Source organism: Sinohyriopsis cumingii, chromosome 15 (genome assembly GCF_028554795.1).
Source record: "Sinohyriopsis cumingii isolate HCF-2022 chromosome 15, ASM2855479v2, whole genome shotgun sequence".
Lineage (NCBI taxonomy): Eukaryota > Metazoa > Mollusca > Bivalvia > Unionida > Unionidae > Sinohyriopsis > Sinohyriopsis cumingii.
Window position 1 is genome coordinate 144,916,956 of NC_142975.1, and position 26,871 is coordinate 144,943,826.

A 26,871-nucleotide genomic window follows, 5' to 3' on the forward strand; every position below is an offset into this window, starting at 1 on the left:
AAGAAAGTAAGTGTTTGATGCAAACAATAGGACATACATGGCAGCAAGCCATCATTACTCCCTAGGTTTCACTAATTTGACATTTTCACAGTACTCTAAATATTTACGACTAGGGGCTCAAACATTATAAACAATCTTTCAACAAGATGTATATAATGTACATGTATCTATAAAGTATACTTATTTGCCTATCATTCTCCATCATATAACAAAGTATTATAAATCAGAAATAAACACAACTGAATACAATCTCATGCAGAAATAATTACAAACACTTTATGAACAGCTAAATTTTCATTTTAAAGCAAAAGTAATAGTAATTAAAAGAGTGAGGAACCAAGTGAGATACAATGAGAGAATGGTTATTCTTACAACTGAATGTTTCCTTGTAAGTGCTGTAATGACAATATGTAACTTGTTATGCAGAAATCACAAGCTAATCAAGCATGATTCAAGACTCTTGTAAAGGCGCTATGTAGTCCAAGCCTACATAATTAATTGACTGCTCCGGTGGCCTAAGTGGTTACAGCATCTGCTTTGGATACAGGAGGTCCTGGATTCAAACCCCAGCTATGTCATATCAAAGACTTATAAAAATGGTACTAACAGCTGCCTCACTTGGCCCTCAGCATTAAGAGGTTTATGTTAGGACTGGTCGGCCTGGTGACAGGATAATGTAACTGGATGGGACATAATGCCCAAGTGATAGACATCACTGTAAACTGCCACACTGTAGTGATATGATTCAAATTGTCAAAGCAATGTAAAAAATTAAAAAAAATACACAGACAAGTAATTAACTAGTTTAACTTGATATAAAGTATCATTGGTGACTCTATCTTGGGCATTATGTAGTTAAAGTCTACATAATTAACTGGCTGTAGAGGATAAATGACAACTTTAACAAAGCTAGTCCAAATCCACATAATTATCTGGCTGTAGAGGATAAATGACAACTTTAACAAAGCTAGTCCAAACCTACCTAATTGACTGGCTGTACAGGATCAATTGCAACTCTAACAAAGCCCAAGTTAATTAACTGGCCATATAGAATCAATTGTGACTCTAACAAAGCCCAAGTTAATTAACTGGCCATATAGAATCAATGGTGACTCTAACAAAGGGATCATGCAGTCAAAGCCTACATAATAAACTGGCTGTACAGGATCAATTGTGACTCTAACAAAGTCCAAATTAACATAATTAACTGGCTATACAGAATCAATGGTCACCCTAACAAAATATTGAGAAATATAAAAAGTTAATATATATAAGAATGACTGCTAGTACCAATTAGTGTTCTTTGATACTACTGAATACTAAAGGAATACATTGAAAACTGTGGAAGAAGTTGTATAACAATATTTTCATACATTCATGAGTTGAGGATTTGCAGAGAAAGAGGCACATATGCTTCTACCAGAGTGAAGGCAAAGTATGTAAATGGGTAATGAAATCTAGCGCATCAATTTGATCAATAAAAATATACTAAAAATAAACTGCCTGAGATATAAAAAATTGCTTTACGTTAAACAATGTCCAGTTTTGTGTCAGTAATCTGTATGAATGAAGAGTGTGGATCCATAGTTTATCAATATATTCATCATTACTCATGTATTTATTTGACACCTTTAAATAGTTATGTTTGTATGATACAGCTCAGCTAGCAAGCTGGATTATGCCACAGCTACACTGTCCGCCCCCCCACCCCCACCCCCGATTGGCAGAAAACAAATAGTTAGTCTGCTGTTGAGCCTACCTAGTTATCCTTCACAGAATGAAACTGTTATCATTTTGTAACTGACCAATCAAATCACTGCTCTGGATTATGTTATGTTTTTTACCACTGCTTCTGTGTCTAGGGTGTACACTTTTGCTCACAACTGTATACAATTCAACTGAGTTAACTATCACAACACATGCATTCTTTAAATTCCCAAACAGACACAGTTGCAAATTATCATTATTACTCTCTGTACTCTTTATTACTCAGGATCGAGGACATTTTACTCTACAGCTGCCAGGTTTGACATCAAGTATGGATGTTCAGCCATCTGCTATGGAAGATCAACCATCTGTTATGGAAATGTCAGCACCTAACAATTCTGATCTTCAAGATCCTTCAGTAGAATAACAAGCACCAGTTAATTATCAAGAATCTGTTATTGAGGAATAAAGTCACAGCATGGAGGTAGAAGCTGATGGCATGGGTGTAGAATAATGAGCAATGTGGAAGATGGTGAATGGTGCAAGTGAGAGAAAAGGAGCACTAACAGTTAATTTGCTTGGATATACGTATGTTTTGCTAAAGAAAGCTAAACAAAAAGGAGTAGCATACTGGTGTTGTTCAAAAAGAAATAGTGCCCGGTGCAAGGCAAGGCAAGAGTTACCCAGCATGACAACATCTTCACTGTTGGAATTGCTGATAATGCACCTTCACCAAAGGTCAGGGCAGATGTTGTGACTACTGTCCGTGCAGAATGTTAATGAACGGGCTCGTAGACAGCCATTTGTAGCTGCATGCAGAATTGTTGATGAAGTCATACTTTAACATGTTCCATTTGGACATACTGTTTCAATGCCAGCTCCTGATCATTTGGCTTAAATGCCAAATGATAACATGAGGATCTGGATTACAAAATTGTCAATCATGCCATCCACAAACATTTTTTTATCTGAAGTCATTGAAGTTAATGATGGATTACACACATATTTGCCTTGAAGCAACAATGCAGATTAAGACAGCAAAGAATTGGTTTGTGGATGCCACATTCAAGGAGGTTCATAAACCACTCCATCAATTATTCAGTATACACGCCTTTATTACATCAGATGAGGTAAATCTGAAACAAGTTCCTATTCTCTTTGCTTTGATGTTGGGCAAGAGAAGGGCTTACTACAGCGCCAGGGGCCCAGAGTGGCCGAGTGGTCTAAAGTGCTCTCCTTTACAGATCACTGTCATCTCACCTCTGTCTGCGTGGGTTCGAGTCTCAGATTCATCCAATGTGGGTATGTGAGAAAGCTTGCCAGTAGCTTCTCGTGGGTTGGTGGTTCTTTCCGGGGTTTTCCTAGGTTCTTCCTCTACCATTAATACTGGCTGCCATGTATAGCCTATCGTGTGCTGAAAAATGGCGCTAAATCCTACAACAACAACAACTACAGGGCCATTTATTGATGGATCAAGTCAAATTAATAACTGCAGATTTTGAACAGGCGATGTGGGTTTCAGCCCAAAAAGTATCTGGATGTTGATCTTAATTTTGTGGATGTCTGTTCCATTGACTGAATGCTGTACAGTGTGACCCTACTATAGCATGCTCCATTATAACACATATTTGGATACAACATGGTCATGGTGTGGTTCCTGAAATTTCATATACGTTTTTTTCCTACATGAAAATAAGAATATTCTTTCTTAAAAGTACGAAAAAAAAGTAAAAAGTTCATTATCATTTTGGAGAAGAGATTGCGAATAAATAATACAAGATGATCGTGGAGTGGCTCCTAAAATTTTTATGTCTTTTTTCTTTATACAAAAAATAGTTTTTTCCTTTTTAAAAAGTAAAATAATATAACGTGTAAAAAGTTTATTCATGCAAGGCTTCGGCTATTTTGCAAACTGCGATTTTTTTTTCCTTATTGGTGGCAAAATATACCATCTGGCGATTTTGTTGGCTGTTTAGTGGAGAAATTCAGAGGCCCCATGAAAGGCAGCAATAAACTCGATATAAAATGTACTGGAATTTATCCACTGTTACATAAACAAATTCTTTGTCCATATTGACAAACAGTCTTAACAGTGCATTGTTACATCATAATCCGCTTGTGTTGACATCTAACATGAGTACTGTATTTTGTGAGATATAAGCTTTTTTTGTTGTTGACATTTCTGGTAGCAGTGATCAAACAGGTGAGGCATTTTCGCATTATCTATAAGTAAATTCCCCTTCTTTTCACTCAGAATTATATTCTTCAAAACACTCACATTTTTTGTAATAATCCTTGTCATCAGACCAAAACAACTGCATCTCTATCGTCAGTTGACCCTTTTAAAAAATGCTGACACATGCGTGGAAGGCAGCATTACCCTGCTACCACAAATGTCTTTTTTTAAAAACAAAACAAAACAAGATCTTACTTGTTAGTCTATTCAATAGGCAGGGAGGAACAGTAACTACAACTGACCAAACGACGGCCAATTCCTTTTTTTTAAAAATGTACCCACATAAAATAGTTTGCTGAAATTTCAAAGAAAACAGATTACCTTTGAAGCACCAATTGTTATGAAATTGTACTAAGCAAATGGAATAAAAATCAGTCTCAATTATGCAATACAATTATTTGATGTTGCCACCACAATAAGAAATGGGCATTTGTTTGATTCTCTGAAGATGTCCTTTAGCAGTGACTTCAATAATGCATGCACCCTACATCAAAGAAAGCTGACTACAATCTTCAATAAAAACAAAGAATCTTTCTTCAAAGGAGGTCAGTACCAAACTTAAATAAAAGCAATGGAATCTGATGGATTGTTTCATTTTCCAACAGGATTGGGACATGTTTAGTGTGCAGGGAAAGATTCCTTTTTGCAGTAAATGCTACCAACAGCGGCTTAAAATGCAAACAAACTTTTACCAACTTTGGACATACTGAAAACTAAATGTCATTCATCAGTCATTGCATGATTGTGCTATTTTTTCCCACTGAATTCAGACCTGAATACTTTAAATCTCTGTGTATTTCTCTGAATAAAGTACAATATTATACATGCATTCTGTTTTCACTAATGGCGTATTTCTCATTTAATATGCATCAATTTAAGATGGTAACTGTGCCAATGAAGCACGTATTTTTGCACCTGGATTTATTACCTAACCCCACCCACTCCCCGCAATTTTTTTGGGTACATGCATCATTTTCTTCAGCTAACTGACCTGGTTGCTTATAACACTGTTCGGTCTATAACACGGTTGGGTTCTATGGTTTCCAACTACAGTGTTATAGCAGGGTCACACTGTATTTAGGAAGATTAAAAAATTTGGTCTTGTTCCTGCTTATATGCTGAAAAAGAAAATGCATAACTTTCTTTGAAATCTGATGGCACTAATATGTCTACATTCTGACTGGATCCAGCCAATTGCTGAACAGATTCAAAGAAAATATGTTCGAGCACCACTGCATCGTCTGATGGATCATATAAACACTAAATGGATCCACAATTCAGTCTTCAGCATTAAGTCTTGGAGTGTGTATGAACATACAAATAACGATGTGGAGGGCTGGCACAATAAATTAAATGTAGCCACCAATGGTGGCGGGATCAACTTCTACAGGCTGGTGCACCTACTGTACGATGAAGCCATCGATGTTGAACACATCTGTGAGTTCTTGTCAGACGGAATCATAATGTGTTGAAAATGCAAAACATACAAGCAGTTGCAACAACTTATCCATCAGGCATGGTCAGAACTTGCGAATGGAGACACCACTGTGAATGAGTTGATCTGTGTGCTTTGATTTCAATTAAAACAAAAACTTGGATATACAAGTTTATAAGAGACTCTGATGCTTTCAAATATTTAAGTACTTTTAATTTTACAAGATAAGTTTAATATAATTTAAGTTAACATTTTTCTGATATATAATATAAAAAGTACCAATTAACCTAATCTCTACTGTTATTCAGTTCAGTACTGCCAGTATCTAACATACTGGTATGTGACCTTTATCTGCTAAAGCAAATACTTTGAAGCCAGTGAAGTGAAATCAAGCTGCCTGCAATACCTTTTGATGAATTCTCTATCTGTTCTCTACTTAAACTTTATTTACAGATTGATGAAATCTCTATATAATTTAACTAATAATAATTACTATTATAGTAAAACCAATACTTGAAATGAAACCATTTTTTTCTGAATATTTATAACAATAGCTATTGAGTATGTATTAATTTTGAAGGAGGTCAATTGTCTAAGCTGACTGACCTCCTAAACATTGTCGGATGACTGACCCTCAAAATTAAGGATGTCAGTCGACTTTTTATATTGGAGGTCAGTAGTCTATGGTGGTCAGTCATCTTGTATTCAGATTTTTTAGCATTTTTATGTGCATAGTGCCACCTATCATGTACTTATATACACTACATGACCATAAGTTACTAGTTCTGCATCACCTGTTGATTTGAGGAAAATATGGAGAATCATTGCTGACAATATAAAATAAAATATACTCATGAATATCACGGTTTCCAAATAATGGCTATACCTCGTATTCTCAGAAAGATTCTATATCTTCTTAAAATCACCATCACTGTTATAAATACTAAGACGAATAACCACCCAGGACTAGTGAGCTCCAATACAACAAGTTGACTGACCTCCAGCACTAGTAACTAATGGATATATAGTGTATTGAAGTACATGATATGTGGCATTATGCAGAAATAAATGCCCAAAAATATGAATACCCTCATAACGTAGAACCCATGATATCATAGGAGCCTACCACAGATCTATAGTCTGAATATACCTCCCCCTTTCTTTGTACCCACCTACCAATTTAAAATCGAATAGCATAAATGAGATAAAAGATGCACTGAACTTAGTTCTTTATTGATTTGTAATTTCAAACCTGATTATGCCCAGGGTTGCCCTAACACCTTATCACCTGCGCTTTTTCATTCCTTAAATGGAAGTTTTCAGTGTAAAAGATGACCTTGATCGCCAGTCATTTCCAGTTACTGGACATGTCCAATGTAAGTGAAGGGGTGATTTTACAGCTACACATTTATGTACATAGAAGATAAATATTAAGTTGTCTGCTTTCAACAATTATGTCGAATCAAGCAAAGGAAAACACTGACAACTACAAATTTGCCTTCCATGTGGATTTAACAGGCAGTGTAATTTTTCTGTTCATGTATGCAAAGGGATATATAACTCTAAACTCTCAATATTTTGGTAATTTATGGAATTATCCAGCAGTTACCAAATGGGATGAACTTCGTCACTCTGTTGTCTGAGGAAAATAGAGTTGTCCATAGCTAGTCCTACAACGTAAGACACATTACCGAATAGTTTTCTTCTGGGGGGTATGGATCTTACTGACTAACTAACAGCACTGTGTAGCATATTTTGGTGTTGACTAACAGTGTAACGAAAGTAAAATTTTCTGAAATATCACACACAAGTGACAACCAATAACGATGCTTTTCTACAAAGTAAAGTTATAATGTTTTTGTCAGACTTTACTTACCCTGATGTCTTTTCTCTAGTAAATACAAATTCTCACAAAAGAAATGGACCTGTTTTCAAGTTTCATTGGCCCACATTTGAAGTTGAAATATTATTCTTTAACAAAATGAATAAAAATATATTATGCCTATTGGAACTGTAAGCAACATTTCGTTTTGTTCAAGAAACATATCCCCCACATGAACCTACTAAACATACTGTGGCATACCTTGACTATCGTCGCATTGCAACAAATTCAGATGTATGTCAATGGAACATGAAAATGTGTCCATTTGCTAGTGTCATAATTTCATTCCACCAGGATAAAGACAGCACAGTAAGTATATTAATTACACATAAATTAGTGGAAGAGTGTCGATATATGCTTCAAGTGTGTGAGATATTCTTGAAAGTTTGACTACTCATTCTGATGTCTTCCAACATCAGAACATGCTATACAGGGCCATTATTTGGGCAGTAAGGCACAGCACTAAAACAAAAACAACATGTGCTATGTCTTATATTGTAGGACTAGTCCATAGCATACACAATATGGCACCGTGTTAGTATAGAAAGTTTGTTAAGCATGAAAGGTGCACAGGATGCAAATGTTAGGGCCAGTCTGGTCACAGTCAAGTTACAAATTATAAATCAATGAATGAATTGACTAAAGTTCTATGCACTTTTAATCAAATCGAAGATCTCCATTATTGAAATTGTTAAGGGGTACAAACAAATGGGGAGGTATATTCAGACTATAGTCCCAAATACCTGTGGTTGCAACATATTTCTACAATGTAAAACGTAGACTCTGACATGCATGATGCCCCCTCCTCTTTCCCCATCAGGGATGATGTCTGACTCTTACTGGTTAGAGACCAAATCTCAATAATATATTATTTATGATACAATAATGACAATTTATAATAATTGGTTTACTGGTGTTTTGTTGTTATACATTTTCTCCAAGATATTATGAAAATATTAAAATAATTTTATTTCACTCATGTTTTTAATTGTGTATTTACTTTCATGGTTTCTTTCTTAATATTTTTTATAATTTTTTATAATTACACAGCCAGCTAATTACACAAAACTGGTGTAAAAAATGATGCAGCTACTTGACTCGCTGTTCAACGTGAAATGATAACAGACAAATTCACGGCAACAAAAAAAAAACACACATGTTACATATGTAATTGGGGCCCTGAGTGGCCGAGTGGTCTAAAACGCTGTCCGTTATGGATCACTGCCATCTCACCTCTGTCTGCGTGGGTTCGAGTCTCGGATTCAGCCAATGTGGGTATGTGAGAAAGCTTGCCAGTAGCTTCTCGTGGGTCGGTGGTTCTTTCCGGGGTTTTCCCGGGTTCTTCCTCCACCATTAATACTGGCCGCCATGTATAGCCTATCGTGTGTTGAAAAATGGCGTTAAACCCTACAACAACAACAACAACAACATATGTAATTATATGTGAAATTAAATATCTTTGAATCCTTAAAATTCATTATTTTGAGATATTTATTAAAACTGCAGAGAAGCAGACATTACTGTAAGTTTAAACTTTACATGTCACACAATCTTAACAAAAATCCTGTTTTTTCAACCAGTGAATAAGTAAAATTACATGCATTCCTATCATAATTCGTAACAGGTAAATAACATTATTTTGAATTAATGCAAAGCAACACAAATTAAAAATTAATTAATCAGAAATAACTATATTTTCATTTGATGAAAGAGAAAATATAATCTAATAACCATGTGTGAGTATATCATTAAATTTAAACTCTCCCGTAAAGTTCATCACCAACACCGTTTTAATTAACGGCCCCCACGTAGCCGTTCATGATTCTGATTTCACATTTAAAAACACCAGGAAAAATATTGTTAAATGCCATGCTTTTATGTACTCTACTGCCAAGGAGCAAGTTCATGTCGGTAGTAGATGATTTAAAAAAAAAAAAAGAAAACAGGAAAAACTGGCAAGAATTGGCCTCCAAACAGTACAGTTGCACGATTGCATTCAATAGTCTGGCTACATATCCCCGTTTGTTTGTACCCCCCTACCGATTTCAATAACGAAAACGTTCATTGTGATAAATTGTGCACAAGACAAAGTCAACTGAATTTTTTATAGTTGCACAACTGCAATTTGTTGCAACCTCCAGTTTAGATTTAAACGACTGAAATGAAAAGTCAAACGATTCACTAAGTGTGATAAAGCTAGACATACACATGACTATTCCCGCAGCTGATAATGACTGGATTTTTAAGTATATCAAGACATATTGGACAGGTATATTCACTACTAAGTTCAGCGCAGTTAGCCATTTTGAAGACACGGAAGTAAATACAGAAAAAAATTCCAATGTACAAGCAAATGCCGTGCAGTTATCCAAACTATCAAATACACTGAAAATTTACGGAACTCAAAATCAAAAGTTAATCGTAAACCCATAAAAGTTGAATTGCGAAATATACAAGAATTCCGAACATGCAGTAAAAAATGTGGGTTTTCTAAGATAGAAAATGGTTATTCAAACATTACGAAAATAATATTTGAAAATCATTTGATAATATTAGAAAAATTTATTTCATTTTCTTTGACCACAAAATCGATTTCTGATATAAGAAAATGATTTTCAAATATTATCAAATCATTTTTTAAAAATAAATAATTTTCTTCCATTAGAAAATATTGTTTTCACTAATAGTAGAAAATACTTTTGACTTTTTCACATAATAAAAGCATTTTCTACATGTATCAGAAAATAGTTTTTAATATTATATTTAAAAAATTGCTATAATTGAAACTGCATTTTTTCTACAGTAATTTGATATTGTACATACAATAAATTTATGAGACCCAAACATAATTTTTTATATTTATATGGCATTAAAACATTATTCAAAATTCATTTCCAGGACACAATGTTGTTGTTTTTTTGTTGCAAAACATACCTCATGTAAAGTAATTCCCAAAGTTCACTGTATGGTAGTGATTTTGCCTGAGGTTGAATACAAATTATATATTTTCAACATGTCATCCAAATGGTGCTCCTCAAGCTTAAACAAATAAAGAACTATAGCTGGTATCATAGATTCAAATATTATAATTTTTACTTTCATAAATTGTTGTTAATATATTATCTAGTTAAAAGTTATAATATCATGCATTCAAAATGCTATGAAATTCACTTTCTGCTTTAAAAATACTTTTGTATATCGTAAAGTACCAAATAAAAAGTGAAAATACCAAAAGAACAGAAAAATTCACATACAGTGTCCCTTCTTATATCAACTATTCCCACTTACATGCAAAATAAGTCACCACTTGAGATTATAGGGATACAAAATAATTAATCACTTTAGATCAAATGAATACAAAATAAATCATCAACTCAGAACAAAAGAATACCAGAGCTGATTTTTTTCCCTTCCAGTTTTTAACTGAACAGTGGTTAACTGGAGTTGAGGTTTATTTTTTTTTGTCCCAGAAGAGTGAGTATTAAGTGGAACAAAGGATACAGCAATGGCTAATATCTTCATAAAATCATAAAGTTCAATGTTATGATATCATAAATTTAATTTTTTACTATCTTAAGAATATATTATTAATTTAGAATTTTGATATAATAAATTCTTGTATACACTCCATTCAATTTGATGGTTTGAATTTGAATAAATATAATAAATTAATGCATACTATTTTGTGATGAAAATTCAATTTACTATATTAAATGTACAAATTAACAAATTATTTTAAAAACTAAAATCAATGAATTAAAATCAGTTTTAGATATCATAACAAAATCTTTGTTATCATAAAATTGAAATGTAAATAACAAAACAAATGTAAAGTCACAAAAGGCTATAATAGCTGCAATAAGGGTGCCTGCAGAATAAGTTTCAGGTTGGAGTGTAAACATTTAGTGGTCAGTTGTTAATTTTTTCTGATGTAGGTAAAAACATGTTTAGAGGTGACATGGGGAACGAGGAGCAAGTACCTTCCCTTGCCCCTGTGCGCAGATGCCCATGAGCAGCAATGCTAATTATTTATTCCATTTTTTTTAAACTACGGATTAAGGGTAGTACACTTCAATCGAAATATGGCCTCTAAGACCCCAACAATTAAAAAGACTGTAGAGGTTTCTTCTAAGAAATATAATTTTTATAAAACAAACAAGAAACACTTTTTCTTAATATTAACCTTCGCCATGATATGATAAACAAAAATATAAAAATAAATAAACAAGCAAACAAAAGAATAAAGAGAAATGATATGTTACCTTAAAGACCCAGTTGAAATTGCTATTTATTTATCATAAAATGCATAAGGATGCATTTATCTGATTTTGAATTTTTAAGGCGACAATGATGGGAAGTATGAAAGGTACATTTTAAAACTATTTCTGAAATTTTAACTTTTTTGAGTTGATGAAAGTACAAACCCCAACAAACCTGGGCTGTAAAGCTATTAGTAGGCCTATAAGTATTGACTAAAGAAATTTTCAAAATCGTCTCTTCCTTGAGTTTCTGATAAACAGTTGGTCTGAAAAAAAGAAGGAAAGAAAATTATAATGGTTGCCTACGAGTTAAAGGGCAAGGGACTATTACATTTGTACCACAACCGTACCAAAGCTCGCTAGAATATTAGAGTGTACGTCCGATAGATGTCACTTTTTTATGACCTGTCAAGAAATACTTCCTGTGTCATATTGACGTCAGCTTCTTCGACATCATCAACAGAAGATAATTTGTCATTAATAGAATGTCGTATGCTTATTTATTCAAGTATATAATCATTGGAGATACAGGTTTGTATTTTTATTTCATGAAAAACAAACCTATGTCAGAATTTTCCCTTTTCTTTGTTGGAGTACTTTTGAACACAAAACGAGAAGACGATCAATGTTTTCAAAATGGCGATGGACGTTGTTGTTGTGTTGCCCAAAGATTACAACTCGGGATAATTATGCACTGCTTAACGCTCTAATTGCTCTTTATCCACGAGAGTTTTCAACTGATATGAATCAATAATTCCAGTTAATTGCATCCATTCACATATGTAGTGTTAATGTTCTCAGCATCATGTTTTTTTTTATTTGTTTGTAAAATCAACATTGATTTGCCCGCTTCGCAGAAAAAGAATCTTATGAATAATCGTCTATTTGTAATTCCTTTGAAGTATTTATGTCATATACCTTTCGGTTCGTTTAGGACTTATTCATATATGAAATTCAAAATCACCCCTGCTCATTTATTTTGTTGTTCTGGGAGTCCCAGGCATAAATTATGGAGCCTGTCACATAAAAAAGTAAAGAACGAAAATGAAAAAGCACACTAATTTAATAGTATTAGGATTGCATTATTTGGCCATTTATATTATCACACATAAGAGAAAATGTTTCTCCATAAATAGAATTCCAAGTTTAAACATTATACATCTAAATTTATTTAATTTGTTTTACTCCTTCAGCAATACAAAAACATTAAGTAACAACTATAAAATCATCGATAATTATTTTCAGTCCCAAGAAAGATCACTTAAAATGCTGTGTAGTTCTCTCTGTAAGTAAAATAGCATATCCATTCCTACCAGTTGTACCGCTCATGTGGCCTTAGTGGTCAGATCATTTGCCTCAGATGTGGGAGATTGCAGGTTTGAACACCTTCTGAGTCATACCAAAAGACTTATAAAAATAGACTAGCAGCTGGCACACTTTGCTCAGCAGCTTAGTGTTAGGACTGGGTGGCCTGGTGTCAGGATAATGTGGCTGGTTGGGATGTCTCTGTGTGTGTGTGTGATTTGGATTTTTAAGCTAGCTTTATTGCTAAGATATCTGCAGTTTGTCCTTTTATAGTGATATCTAGCACTGGGGGATCATGCCGCAGACATGTAGCGTGATTGCCCACCCAGTCACATTATCCTGACACCATGTTGACCAGTCCTAATACTAGCCTCTTATTGCTGAGCACCAAGTGAGGTAACTGTTCATGCCATTTTTTTAAGTCTTTGATATGACTGGGCTGGGTTTTGAACATGCATCTGAGGCAGATATTCAGACCACATGGCCACCATAGTATAACTCGCGTCATTTATGTAGGGTAAGCCTTAATCTGATTAGCTTTGAAATATCACTTGACAGTAAAAGTAATTAGATATTCCACACTGGATTAGAACTGATATATGCCAACAGCTGGTTTATGTTGTACAGTCACTAGGGTTTATGTTCCATGGGAAAAATACTTTCAGGGCAATTTTTACTCCCCTTCCTAACTGTACTGATGTCTTGTATTTAATAAATAATATAGAACGCCTTCTGCAGTTATTCTTCAATAACAAATAACATTGCAATGTAGGTGCTGTGAGTCACTTTTTTTTTGTGGAGAATCTGATTACACATACATCTAAATGGTGTTTATTCACTTTATTTTGCTCCTTGTATAAATTCCTTGAGAAATGCTTCATGGCAAATTAATAAATAATGTACATAGACATTTTTACACGCAATCCCCAAGAAGGGTGATTCTGTTTAATCTGGTTTTTGTCATGCACTATGATTAACAGAAAGTGCCTGCTGTTGGGTAGAAGTTGTACTACAAATATTAACAGAAGTGAAAATGTCATCATTTATAAAAAGAGCTTGGGAAAATGCAGGCAGGAAAAATATTGTACACAAGTCCAATAAATTTTAGATAATTAAGTAACTTTGTATATGGTATGGTATGTCTTATATTTCAGTTATTACATAATTCCTATTTTTCCCATTAAAGTATCTTCTTAAATACCAGCTAAAGATGGTAGAAATGCAGTTTGCATTATGCTAAATTATTTTTTTGAAGAAATGTCATGTAAAAGTTAAAAGTAAAATGTACTTAACAAAAAGTTTTATGTTACTCCGCAATCCCGTTCATAGTTGAACGTCCATAAAAAGATAAATGAAAATGTGTGCAATTTCTTGTTCATGCAACTGTACCTTGATTCTGCCTGCAGTAGTATTAGTTCAGTCCAACACCAACTTTCTTGATCTAGTATGATGTCAAACAGCCATTGTGAACATAGCGATCAAACATTTTGATCTAGAAATTTTTTGTCAGTATTATGGAGATCACTCAGAAACCATGCTTGAATAAACTTTGTTAGAACTGTATAAATGATTATGTTTTAAAACTAAAATTAATTTTTACATTTATACCAGTGTCTGTGCTTACATGACCCATATATATTATATTCTAACTCACACACACCATTTTCACCAAAGACACTAACATAGTAAACATCTCAGGATTCCCACACTACTGGGAAATCAGGGAGAAATGATAATATTTTTCCGACTATGAAAAGTCCTTGAATTTTGCAAAGATTGGTGAAAGTCAGGAAAAACCTGGGAATTATTTAACACTTGATGCCTCAAACAGTTAAGTAATTGAGTTGTAACAGAACTGACCGTGAGTTAAATTTAACAAGTTCAGACCAGAATATTCGGAGGTTGCAGTATGGCTCATTTGAGTGCTTGCCATAAACATATTTGTTGAGTCAGTCATGCACTGAGTGGATTAGGTTCATCTAAAAGACATTTTCTTTTCACAGACAACTTAATATCCTTTTCTTTTCTTACGTGAAAGATATGAAAACCAGTTTAACATCACAAGAGGCCAACATGGTGGTGGCAAAACTGCTTACCAGATAGTCTAGCAAACTTAAACCTTCTTAAATCGACTGTTACTTGCATGAAATCGATATAAAAATTATTTCTCAGAAATTGTGAACATTAAGATCATTATATCTATAATCTGCTGAAAGACAATAAAATTACATTGATAAATTTGACCTGGTACTCACGATTTGCATTGGTAGTCATATGAGAACACAAAATTTAACAACTCTCATATTCCTGACATCATAGATCCAAAAGTCTTCTGATACAAATAATACCACATTTCAAATACTATAGAATTTTTTTTTTTTTTTAAATAGATGAAAGTTGTATACTGGTTGCAATAAAAATAGAAAAACAAAAGAACCCAAAATTCTCTGTATTTATTCAGAGAACAAATACCGGGGTTTTGTTGTATCGTGTGATTACCATGTTGACATGTGCTCACTGCTTGATGAACTGACTGGCCAGATTGCTGCAATATCGACACATTTCTTGTCGCTATTCTCAAAGTAAATATGTTGAGAATTATATGTTATTTCTGGTTTTTACAAAAGGTATCTAACTTTCACTTATTATAATTTAATATTTGTTTAAGAATCTTGAAAAGGAGTTTGTTGTTGGTATCACATGACTACTGGACTTACGATGTTGTCATTTTGAGATTTGTGAAGTCATGTGACTAGTTATACAAATGGTGAGTACTGGGTCAGGTTTCATGTATGCTTTTGTTTTGTCTAGTCTTTTAGCCAAATAAATACATAACGATTATAATGCTTGCCATTTATGAGGAGAAAAAATTTCCTATCGATTTCATGCAGATATGAGTTAATAAAACATCGTTTAAATTTGCTGCACTTGCTGTTAAGTGACTACCATATGCTGGTACCACATGGTGGCGGCAAATTCCAATTTTTTAAATGCAATTTCTCTGATCCTTCATCCCAACCTAAAAGTCCAATTGTAAAAATTGGGTGGGAATATGTGGACGAAACCTTGATTAGAAAATGGACTGCTGTTTGTTTAAGCTGAATTTGTTGTTCAAAATGGTGAATTTCTAAGCTGAACTTGATTGCAATACTATTACAGTGACATCGAGCTTGAAGCTTTGGTATCAGATATAAAATAGACTGCAGGAAAAGGGGGAAATTGTTGTCCATTGTATTATATATTAAAAAACAAAATGAGCCCCTGTATCAATACAGGTTTTGGGACTGGTTTATCAAATTACAAGAAGGCAAGTTGTATTTATAGGAAATTCATTCCTTGTTTATAGAGCAATTATAATTTTGCAGGTCTTTTGTTTTTGCAGGTCTTTTATCAACATTTCAGTCAACCTGTTTGTAAATGTTTTGAGATGATGGATTTTTAACCATATCGTCTTAAGGAGTTCAGGTTGTTTGAAAAAAATCTTGTTTTTGGATTTTATTGGCACAGATAAAGTCAGGTTCAAACTATTTTCATTACAAGATAAGATTCTAATACTTTGCATTTATTGTTTTTCATTACTGTGATAGGAAATGTTTACTTCATATAACATGCATATATATTGGTATAGAATTCTTTGGAATTAAAGTTTTGACAGGAAACAAAACTGACATATGTTCATTATGTTGTTTCTACCAAGCAACCTCATGCAGGTCACCAAAGGAAAGTTAGAATTTTTATTCTGTATATTTAATGACCTTTCGTGCCAATTTATAAGAATATAAACAAACTTTTTTGTGCAATACATTTTGTAGTTTTGTCCATGATCATCTTTTCTGATGTTGAGAGTCCTTACATAGAAACATCTTTATATTTATAAAATATGTGTTTTATAATCTAGTAAGTTCTTTAATTCCATTCAGTAATGGTCATATGTGATCCTTGAAAAAATTAATTTCATCCTTGAAATGACCTGGAAGTTTATCTTTAGAAAAGCATGGGAACCATGACATCTGGTATTATGATGTACCATATATATAAACAAAAATTGTCATCATTATATGAAAGAAAGAAGGATCGAAAAACAGCATATGTACAAAATACTAATGTTAAAATAAATATATTAATTAGTAAATAGTTTTTAATGCCTTAAGAGTTGATCCTAAGTAATGAAAAAAGGTGAGATATAATGTGTACTCTGTAGAAAAGATGACTTAATCTTGGTACAGATGCAGTGAATTCACACAAACTTTAGGTACTGATATTCTAATTTCACAAGTCAAATTTGCTTGTTTGTCATTTTTTGTTGTTGTTGACATTAGTGTCATTTTTATCACAAGACTTTCCTAAAAAATATGAGAACAATTTTGCAGACCCATTTTTATTAGTCAACATATTTTTCTGCTCTTTAAAAAAGCCTCAGCTGATCTATAGTACCCTTTAAAAATGACTTTGTTAAATAGCAGTTATTATTATGACTCTAACTACAGCCTTAAACTAAGTAACAGAAAGGAGCAAAAACCAACAAGTTTTGTAAATTTGAGCAAATAATTTATTTCTCATGCATAGGAAGTGAAAATATAAGTTTTTACAGTATTGTGAATTAAATCCCATATAGTCATAACAGTTTTATCACAAATACAAATATATAGAGTTTCAAATGAATTCCATTAGTGCTCCAAATAGGAGTAAATTGATACAAGAGACAGAGAATTGATACAAGACCTAACTTACTGTATGCATGTTATTTTAGTCTTAAGCAGTCATGAATAATTTTTATTAGTTGTTATTCTGTACAATTATAATACATCTGAAACAGCATTGGCAGTCACAGACACTAATGTTTATTAGTAAAAACGAAAAAGATTATTTGAAAATACTCACCATCTTCAAGTTAACATAAAGTGACATGGTTTGTAATCTGGCACCCCCCAACATGCTAATTTTCTTAACCCAGAATTATGTTCAGCATATACTATACATTCCAAACGTGTTCCACATTTATAATAAAGTACATTATTCATCATTTAATAACCACTTTCACATGAAGTTTCTACTTTGAATTGTATCTTTACTCCTTTGGTGGATTTGAAAGCTATGCTTCCAGTATGTTTCATGTTGAAATACATGTATGTTACTTTGAATTCTCATTTGTGGTTATTGTTTGCTCCTCTCCTGGTTAAACAATAACTACCCATCAGAAATCAATGTGGCTTATTCTCTGCATGACAAACAGGAAGTATTGGCAGAGCAACAGAGAGACTGCAAGAACGTCATTAGATATGTAAGGTACTTAAGTTGAGATGCTGTCAGCATGTGCCTTTGTGCAAATTGTGCAAAATTTGTACGAATTCGCATGCTTGGAGAGCTGGGAAAGTGCTAATGGAGTTGCCAGTTGGTGATTTTGAGCCCGAAAAGGTGTTAATTACAAGTCAGATGTACTTGCTGGATGGACAAAAAATAGAAGGCATGACCCCTTCAGTGGTATTTTGAAATTAAATGTACAAAGGGCAGAATAATGAGATTAATTAAAATACAGACAGTTTAACACATTAACCCCTGGAGCTTTTTGTCATTTTCGCCTGAAAAGCTATTTCTGAATAGATCCAAAAACACCAAATCCCCGGTCATCTTTCAATAACATACTGCCTAGTTGTGTTAGAAACTTCGTTTTTCATTGGCTATTTGACTCACGCATGAGCAGAAGAGTAAAAGTTGGAGTTCTTTTTTTTTTGCTAAACGGAGCCATTATTTTTGGCCATTATTTTTGTATGGAGACAACTCTTTATTCCAAATGCCCATCTTATCCTACTTTTTGCAAAGGCTCATCTGTCTGTTTGCAGTTCATACTGGTTTGCCTTAGATTTGAGACCAAAAAGTCTAAAATCCTGACACAAAATCGGATTCTGACCATGGGTGAATTTTCTGTAGAAAAAAGTCGGGTCCAAAAAATGAGGTTTTCTTATCTGTACTTTGTAGTGCAACTAGATATTCCAGATTATTTGGTATCATTGTAGAGCTACATCTGTCTACCTTTCTATAATACCACCCACTTTAGTGTATCATGCATGACCATGATGCTACAGAGCTCGGCAGTAGGCTATTACCTCCTGCCCCGTTAAGTCGTCGCTTAGGGTTAATGTGTTAAAAGTATAATGAAGTTTTCATTTTTTTAATTAATCAAAATTACACTGTGGATCATATGCTACAAAACCATATACATGTACATGTATCCATATCAGTGTTAAGAGCATCTGCCTAGGATGCAGGAGGTCATGGGTTCGATTCCTGGTCAAGTCATGCCAAAGACTTACAAAAATGGTACTAACAGCTGCCTTGCTTGGCGCTCAGCATTAAGAGGTTAGTGTTAGGACTGGTTGGCCTGGTGTCAGGATAATGTGACTGGGTGGGACATCATGCTACATGTCTGTGGCATGATGCCTCAGTGTTAGACATCACTATAATAAACTGTCACACTGTAGACATCGTAGCGATATGACTGAAAAATTGTTAAAGCTATGTTAAAAATCCAAATCCTACACACACATCAGTGTTAACACATTAACCCTTGGAGGTTTTTGTTGTTTTTGCCTGAAATTTCAAGTAGGAAACACATTCTGAAAGCTATTTCTGAATACATCCGAAAACACCAAATTCCAGGTTATCTTTCAATAACATACTGCCTAGTTGTGTTAGAAACATCGTTTTTCATTGGCTATTTGGCTCGCACATGAGCAGAAGGGTAAAAGTTCTTTTTTTTGTTGTGCTAAACAGAGCCATTATTTTTGTATGGAGACCACTCTTTATACCAAATGCCCATCTTATTCTACTTTTTGCAAAAGTAAATCTGTTTGCAGTTCATACTGGTTTGCCTTAGATCGGAGACCAAAAAGTCTAAAATCTGGACACAAAATCAGATTCCGACCACAGGCAAATTTTGGGTAGAAAAAAAATTGTGTCCCAAAAATGAGGTTTTTCCCTCTGTATTTTGTAGCGCGACTAGAAATTCCAGATTATTTGGTATCATTGTAGAGTTACATCTCTGTACCTTTCTATAATAGCACCCACTTTAGTGTATCATGCATGACCATGATGCTACAGAGCTCTGCAGTATGCTGCTACCTCCTGCCACGTTAACTTGTCGCCAGGGGTTAATGTGTTAAGATTAATTGAATAAAATAAGGGTTGACAAATGCAATTAAGAAGTAAAGATACCTTTTTTAATACCTCTGTCTGCACAAGCATTGATGGACGAAATGCCCTTATACAGTAATATGGAACAGATAAGAAATTTGGCATAGTAGTCAGTAAACTCCTGATTTAACAAAGGAAGTTTATGTTAGTGAAAAATCCTATTTTGGAGCAGATGTATCCAAAAGATAATATCTGTGATCTTTGGAAAATTGTACATAACAGTCATAAAGATCAGTTTCCCAACATAATCAAGCTGACAAAGATGTATCTCTTTAGAATAAAGCACAGAACAATATTGATACGGAGCAAAGTATGCTCAGAACTAATTAACAGATTAATGCTTATACAAATAGAGGTGACATCTGTCAAAGATGTTGATTTCAGTAGTCCAAGGTTGATCACACAATATAGATATTCATTTGATCATGGAGAAAAGCCTACAAATTAAATATACAAAACATTTTTATTTTTATGGCTTATTGATGATTTGACATCATTGTTAAATTTAGACAGAAAGCTTTAATTACTTTTCAGATTTAATTTAAACAACATTAACAGCAAAGTAGGGCATGGTTGATTTGCCAGTCAATTGCAGTAGGTTACATACACACTCACTACAATATGGTTTATTTGAAGAATATCAGAGTAGCCTTTGGAGGAGCAGTCATTTTCACAAGATAATTGCAAAGAAAAGGATTAACTTTGTCACACTGACTTAAAGCCTGTTTGCACATGTCAGGCCTTTAAATATTCTACAAGTTGACCATGGCTGACAAGAATATGAAAAGGGGGAATTATCCTGAGGAAAATAAGGCACTTCACATCAATGTGTTGCAAAGAAAATCTGTGTTTCCTTTGAGAACTTCACATTAATTTGACTTAGGAAGTTGGGCCCCTGAGAGCCTTGGTGTAGTGGTATGATTCTGGGACTATGTGGCCCATAGCAGACTCCAGAGTTAATACACTAACATTCTCAGGACCTAATGAAATCAGATTACCCAAAAGACCTAATTACATACTCAATCCATTACATACTTGGCCTGTCAGTCCACGATTTATATAATAATAATGTTGATCTAATGTCCTTTGTCAACATTCATTTCGTATTTTTTTAAAATAAATCTTTGTTTCCTTATTTTCACTTCATCATAGTATGAATTTTAGTATCTAGTTCATGTACAACAGAGATCTCGATAGGATTTTAAAACTAGGAGTCCAGGACCCCCATTTTGGTAAAAATAGGAGTCCCACCATCAAAAGTTGCAGTTCCTTCTTTCCTACAGAGTTAACACAGACGTGAGTGCATCTATTTTTAGATGGAGAGGTTTTCGTAATGTAATCACTCACTATAATATAGCTTCATTAATAATAATAATAATAATACTGAGGACTTTGTATAGCGCCTAATCTTTAGAAGCTCTAAGCGCTTTACAACAGTCCATTGACAGGATCGCAAATTTATGCTTTATTTATTTGTATACGCACTTGTAGTAATTTTAGGCAAATATATAGTATCTGATTTGCGGTCTTTTCCCGTATTTTCGCAAATACGTGCAAAGTCACAAAACTGCTTAGACTTAAAAGCGCATCTTGCAAATTCCACAACATAGCATTGTCCCATACGTTTCTGACCTACTTAATAAAATAATACCTAGGCTTTGGTTTCAATGGTTTGTATTTTTCTTCTGAATATATTTGCCCCATGATTTAAGAAAACAGACGATCTAATAAGCTGGTACAACCCAGACTTAGCGAAGTCCACCATTATTTCTCATTTGGCCTCTTGGTTCACTTATAGTTTCAAACTAATTTTATGACGAAATAGTGTATAAGAGGCAGTTAATATATATCCAGATCACCTATTCTGATCTTAAAACACAAGTCTGTATGTCTTATCATCAAAGGATAGCATGCAGGAAATTGATAGCTGCTACCTTACTCTGAAAAGGGTTAATGGTCAATCAACTGTCAAAACATAATGCTTGTGAATGGGCAAGAGTTTGTTTGTCAACGTAATTGATATAAAAACTAGGCCTAGCTACTGATGCCTTGATGAATACATTTCGTTACAACACTAGAACTAACGGGGCTAAGGTGAGGGGCATTTTTAACAAAAATGATATGGTCAGTCAGTGTACCGCATAAATACTCACAGGGTGAAGTCGTTTTCGCTTTCGTAACAGAAGAAGGCGAAGTTTACGTTTTTAGGCGACTTGTCACCCACTTACGAATGGCATTTTGTCTAAGTCTCAACATGTCTTTATTCTGAGGTCACGTGCACTGCTTATTCCGCTACATTCGGAAATGAACACGATAACGAAAGCTAAAGTTGTTTATTTGATGTACTTTTATAAATGACCACACATACATCTCTGGGTCTTTCTGCCTCTGAATTCAATTACTGTAAATATCAATGCATTTTACCACCCGGCCGCCAGTCAAAGCCTTTGAACTTGCCGCCCAGCTATTGCATCATGTTCTCTTTTATGTACTCTTATAAAATGGCAACATGTGTGTATCAAGGGGTCTTTCAGTCACTGAATTCTGTCATTGTGAATATCAGCACAGCTAATTGATCAACACATTTTCCCACAAAGCAGGTGGCTGAAGCAGGACTGGCAAGTCTTTGAATTTTGCTGCACACCTATTACATGTGTACGGAGGACTCCCACCTCAGTGATTTTCTGCGTCCCAGATCAAAAATTGGCGTCCAAATACGCGTAATTAAGCGTTTCCGAGATCTCTGTACAAGTCATGTAGGTCATGTAGATATTCAGTGCGGACTATTTCATTATTGGGTGTAATTTTTCAAGAGTTTGATTACACCTATCTTTAAATGGCGATTATTCACTTTATTTCAATCCTCATACGTTATGTTCCTTGGAAGATCATTAAATTTACAAGACTATTTGATACTGGTGACTGGTGAAACTAGTTATTAATTAAATTTATGAAAAAGGTCAAAAGGTTTGAATTCAGTTTCATCCAAAGCTAAATTTTAAAAAAGTTTTAAAATACTTTTGTCTACTTATTTCTCAAATTTATCATTGAACAAAATATATTGTCATTATGAATGAAAATTGGGTACCAAAATATTGTTTTACAAACTCACTGTTACTATAAGTTGCAGGAATCATGAGCAAATGCATGCTGCTTTACAATTACACATTCTTGCTGTCATTACAACTTGGAGAAAGATTCAGCATGAATGGAGCACACATCTACGATGGTTTAGTTGTATCATGTTCTCTGATGATTCTGGCTTTGCAGTGGCTAATTCCAACTTCTGATAGGCAGTTGATTCTGACACCCAAACATGAATGTCCAAATATCATAAGGGGGGTGAGTAAGGTGAGGGAAAGCTCAGATTAACATTTTAGGTGCTACTAAACATAGCCCAATGATGTTTCTTTTCCTGCACTAATCGTCAAAGGTCACAAACAAAAGCCAACTGTCTTCTGATACGGGTGAGTTGAGTGACATCTTAATCCATCAATTCTTTAAAGTGTAAACACATGTTTTCAAGCCTAACAAAGTGTCAGTCCTGTGTTTCACAATTACAAATAGGCTGTCAATTGGTAATTTTATTTAGGATCAGTTTTTACTGCTAATGAGATAAAAGTATTTACATGTGTGTTTGAGCAAGAAAGGGAGAGTGTATGCATGTACTCAGTTGTAGAGTAAGAGAAATTGTGTGTGTGTGATTTGGATTTTTAACGTAGCTTTATCAATTTTTCAGTCATATTCGCTATGAGAAATAGAGATAAATGAGTGCATGTTATCAGTTGTAGTTTTCTTGATTGTTGCTAAATAGCTAACAAAGTACATGTATCTTGGTAGCATACTACTAATGCCAATAATAATATATGTGAAATAATAATGATACTGCTGCTGACAATACTGCTGTTCAGTTCATAGTACATAAATTTGTCTGTAACCAAGTTTGGTAGGTGTACCTGCATTCAGAGGTCACCTGACTACAAAGGCCACATTTGCCTTTTTCCATTGGTGGCAGCTTTAGACAGGTCTGACCATACATTTGTATAAAGACGTTATCATGAAGAAAAAAAATGATTAATCAGTACATTGTATGAAAGTATCAACATACATATTCCATCTGGTGAATAATAAAAATCATGTGAAAAGGTCTTTGTTATATAACTCGACTAGTGAACTAAACTTTTACTTATTGGATGGAAAGAAGTTGCCAAGACTCATATGTTTTCTATTATTCAGAAAATACTTAATGCAAAGTGTTTCTGCAGAAATCATTTTTGATTCGTCTTTCCTCCATATTTCACTTCCCCCAGTGGATGGTTGATTTTTAATCAACTACTCAAAAGCCATCATGGACCACATTTGATCCCTTATGATAACACCATACACTGTTCTATATTTGGCCTTAACTCTCAAGGTTAGAACAATAAGGTAATCAACAATTTGAGTGCACCTGTTGCAATGACTGCTGTAAAAGTTAGGGTACCATTATACCAGCACTGGCTGGTTTGTGTAAAGTATGAATAGAAAGCATAAAAATAGTGTTTCTTTGCTTTGTTTTCTTTTCCAGTTTTTATAAAAGATCTGCTAATTTTCAAAAGCAAAAGATTTAAACTATAAAATTGTATGTGCAGTAGATGGCCTTGAATGTGATATTTTTGTTCTACCGCCAGTAGAAACATGCATATTAAGGCCAGGTGAGTACTAATTTAGGTAACCCAAGCAATCTGCCCCCAATTTATAGGACACATGATTCACTTTATATACATATGATATCTTTTGATAGAAGTATGTAAGTAGATGATCTTTATAAGGGTAAGGGCATACATGGGAGGATACATATTATATTCTACTTTTTCAACAATATAAACATAAAATGCAGCAGTAATTGGAGTTAAATCTTTTTCAACGATCATGATGGGCACTTTACTTGAAATATAGGAGGGGCCAGATCAGAAATTAGAGTGGTTCTGGATGTTTTAGCACCGACTACCTTTGTTTATGTGGATTTTTGGTGTGTCAGGTGATGAAAACATTACAATTGAGCTAATTTTCTCGGTCATTGCACACAAATCAAATGTTATAATCAATTAAATGTTAGAAAGGAATGTTATTACAAAGCCAATGGTATACATATTAGGAAATTTGGCTATGGAATTTTAACTTAGATGTTATAAAAGAGGAAATGTATCCTAGAATGTAATACAAATATGTGTGTGTTTGTGTGTGTGTGCATGTCAGTTGATACAAATATCAAAGACTGATTAAAGTTTTTAATTTTATTACTCAGTACACCCTTTTACAAAAGAATGGCCTTGCTTTCTCAAGCTTTTAATTTTTAATGTGCTCAGGGCTGAGCAAATCCCATAGCCCGACGTCCCGGACTAGTAATTTTTGAAGTCAGACAAGTAAAATTTTTCAAGTCGCTAGTCCGGAACAAGTGCTTTTTAAAAAAGTCGGGCTAGTCCTTATTTTCGTGCTTTAATCAGTATATCTGCCTTTATTTGGCCAATCATGCCCTCTGGGCGTACTGAATACTTGATTCTACCCCTCTTCGTGTATACATTTACATCCTTTTACCGCTTGACTGCATATTGGGCTAAGCGACCAAATTATCGGCAAATCAAAACACGTCATAGGTGGCGCTGTACAGTTTCGTATTTTGTATAGTTAGGATTTTAAAGAAAAAGAATTTCCCCGCCTTTCCTCGCTGGTTATACTGGCTGTTTAAAAAAGACCTTGTATATCTTAGGTATAATTCAAAGAGCCTTTAATTCCCTTTATTTTGGTGTATGATTGATGGGTGTACTATGGGTTATAGAGTATACAGCTTGGCCTTACTTCAAATGTGCACCTTTCAAAAAAGTGCTAGCTCTACTTGGTCATTTTCACTTCCTGAACTTCATAGGTAAATTGTATAAAAAAGAGCCGATAACTTTTTTTACATTTTATATATTTGGTAATTCATTCATTGTACTTTCAGAAGCTGGTATTGTTTAGTCTGGCAAAATTCATTTTCCCTATTTTAATAGCTGCTATGTATAGTGTATTTAAGACTAATTCAGGCTGATTTTTTAATACAAGGGAGCAGTCATTTTAGTTAGCAGTGTGCTTAAATCATGTAAAATTTCCAAAAGTACAATGTCCAAAGAAATATCATCCACATTACATTACTGTAGCATATAGGTATGCCAACATTCTCTCCATTGTGCATGTTTTAAATGCGAACTACTTCACCTTACATACGTCACTCTCTGTAAAGTACATATTAATTGGTGAGCGCCCCCCAAAGGAAAGCCAGTATGATCAATTAGCAGTGTTGTAAGCGGTTTTGTTGCAATGAGTTTACTCAGTCTAGATCATAACAAGCGGCTCACTATGGCTTTAATCCAGCGAGTCAGTGTAATTAAATTAATGAAAGGTACATTACCGACATCAGTGTTGGTTTCCTTTATGAACTGATTAAATGACAGTAATGATTCTTTAATTTATAATTGATTATACCGATGATTAACTTCCACGTGCGATATTGTGTTTGAAGCGAAACAATTACGCTAATTAATGAGCTGTTTCAGTTCATATTTAAAAGAGAAAATTGATGTTATGATCACTTTAGAAGTAGTTGTCAAGCAAGCTGATAGTTACTCTGTGGATAACATGAGTTTTCTAAATTATTTTTGCAAGTAAGGTAATAACGGCGATTTGGCGAAGGTAAATTTGTTTGAAAATGGAGGGATACAATGTAAGATGGATACTGAGTGTGTGGTAGCTTTTTCTGAGTGTGAACGAGGATTTAGTTCAATGAACTTAATCAAGACTTCTTTAAGGAATTCCTTAAACCAAAAGAGTTTACAAATGC

General features: G+C 34.0%; 2 protein-coding genes across 2 annotated transcripts in view; one reads left to right on the forward strand and one right to left on the reverse strand.

The window, feature by feature from the left end:
* The window catches only part of LOC149782986 (E3 ubiquitin-protein ligase RNF166-like), a 38,578-nt gene extending 28,999 nt beyond the window's left edge, over nucleotides 1-9,579 (reverse strand). Inside the window, exon 1 of the mRNA XM_089934546.1 lies at nucleotides 9,467-9,579. Within this exon, the coding sequence (XP_089790672.1) occupies nucleotides 9,467-9,564 (98 nt within the window). The 5' untranslated portion in view covers nucleotides 9,565-9,579. The remainder of the gene's footprint in view (nucleotides 1-9,466) is intronic.
* Nucleotides 9,580-11,932: 2,353 nt separating this feature from the next.
* LOC149782987 (ras-related protein Rab-2) overlaps nucleotides 11,933-26,871 on the forward strand; it is a 46,734-nt gene continuing 31,795 nt past the window's right edge. Inside the window, exon 1 of the mRNA XM_089934547.1 lies at nucleotides 11,933-12,050. Coding sequence (XP_089790673.1) covers nucleotides 12,005-12,050 — 46 coding nt within the window. The 5' untranslated portion in view covers nucleotides 11,933-12,004. The remainder of the gene's footprint in view (nucleotides 12,051-26,871) is intronic.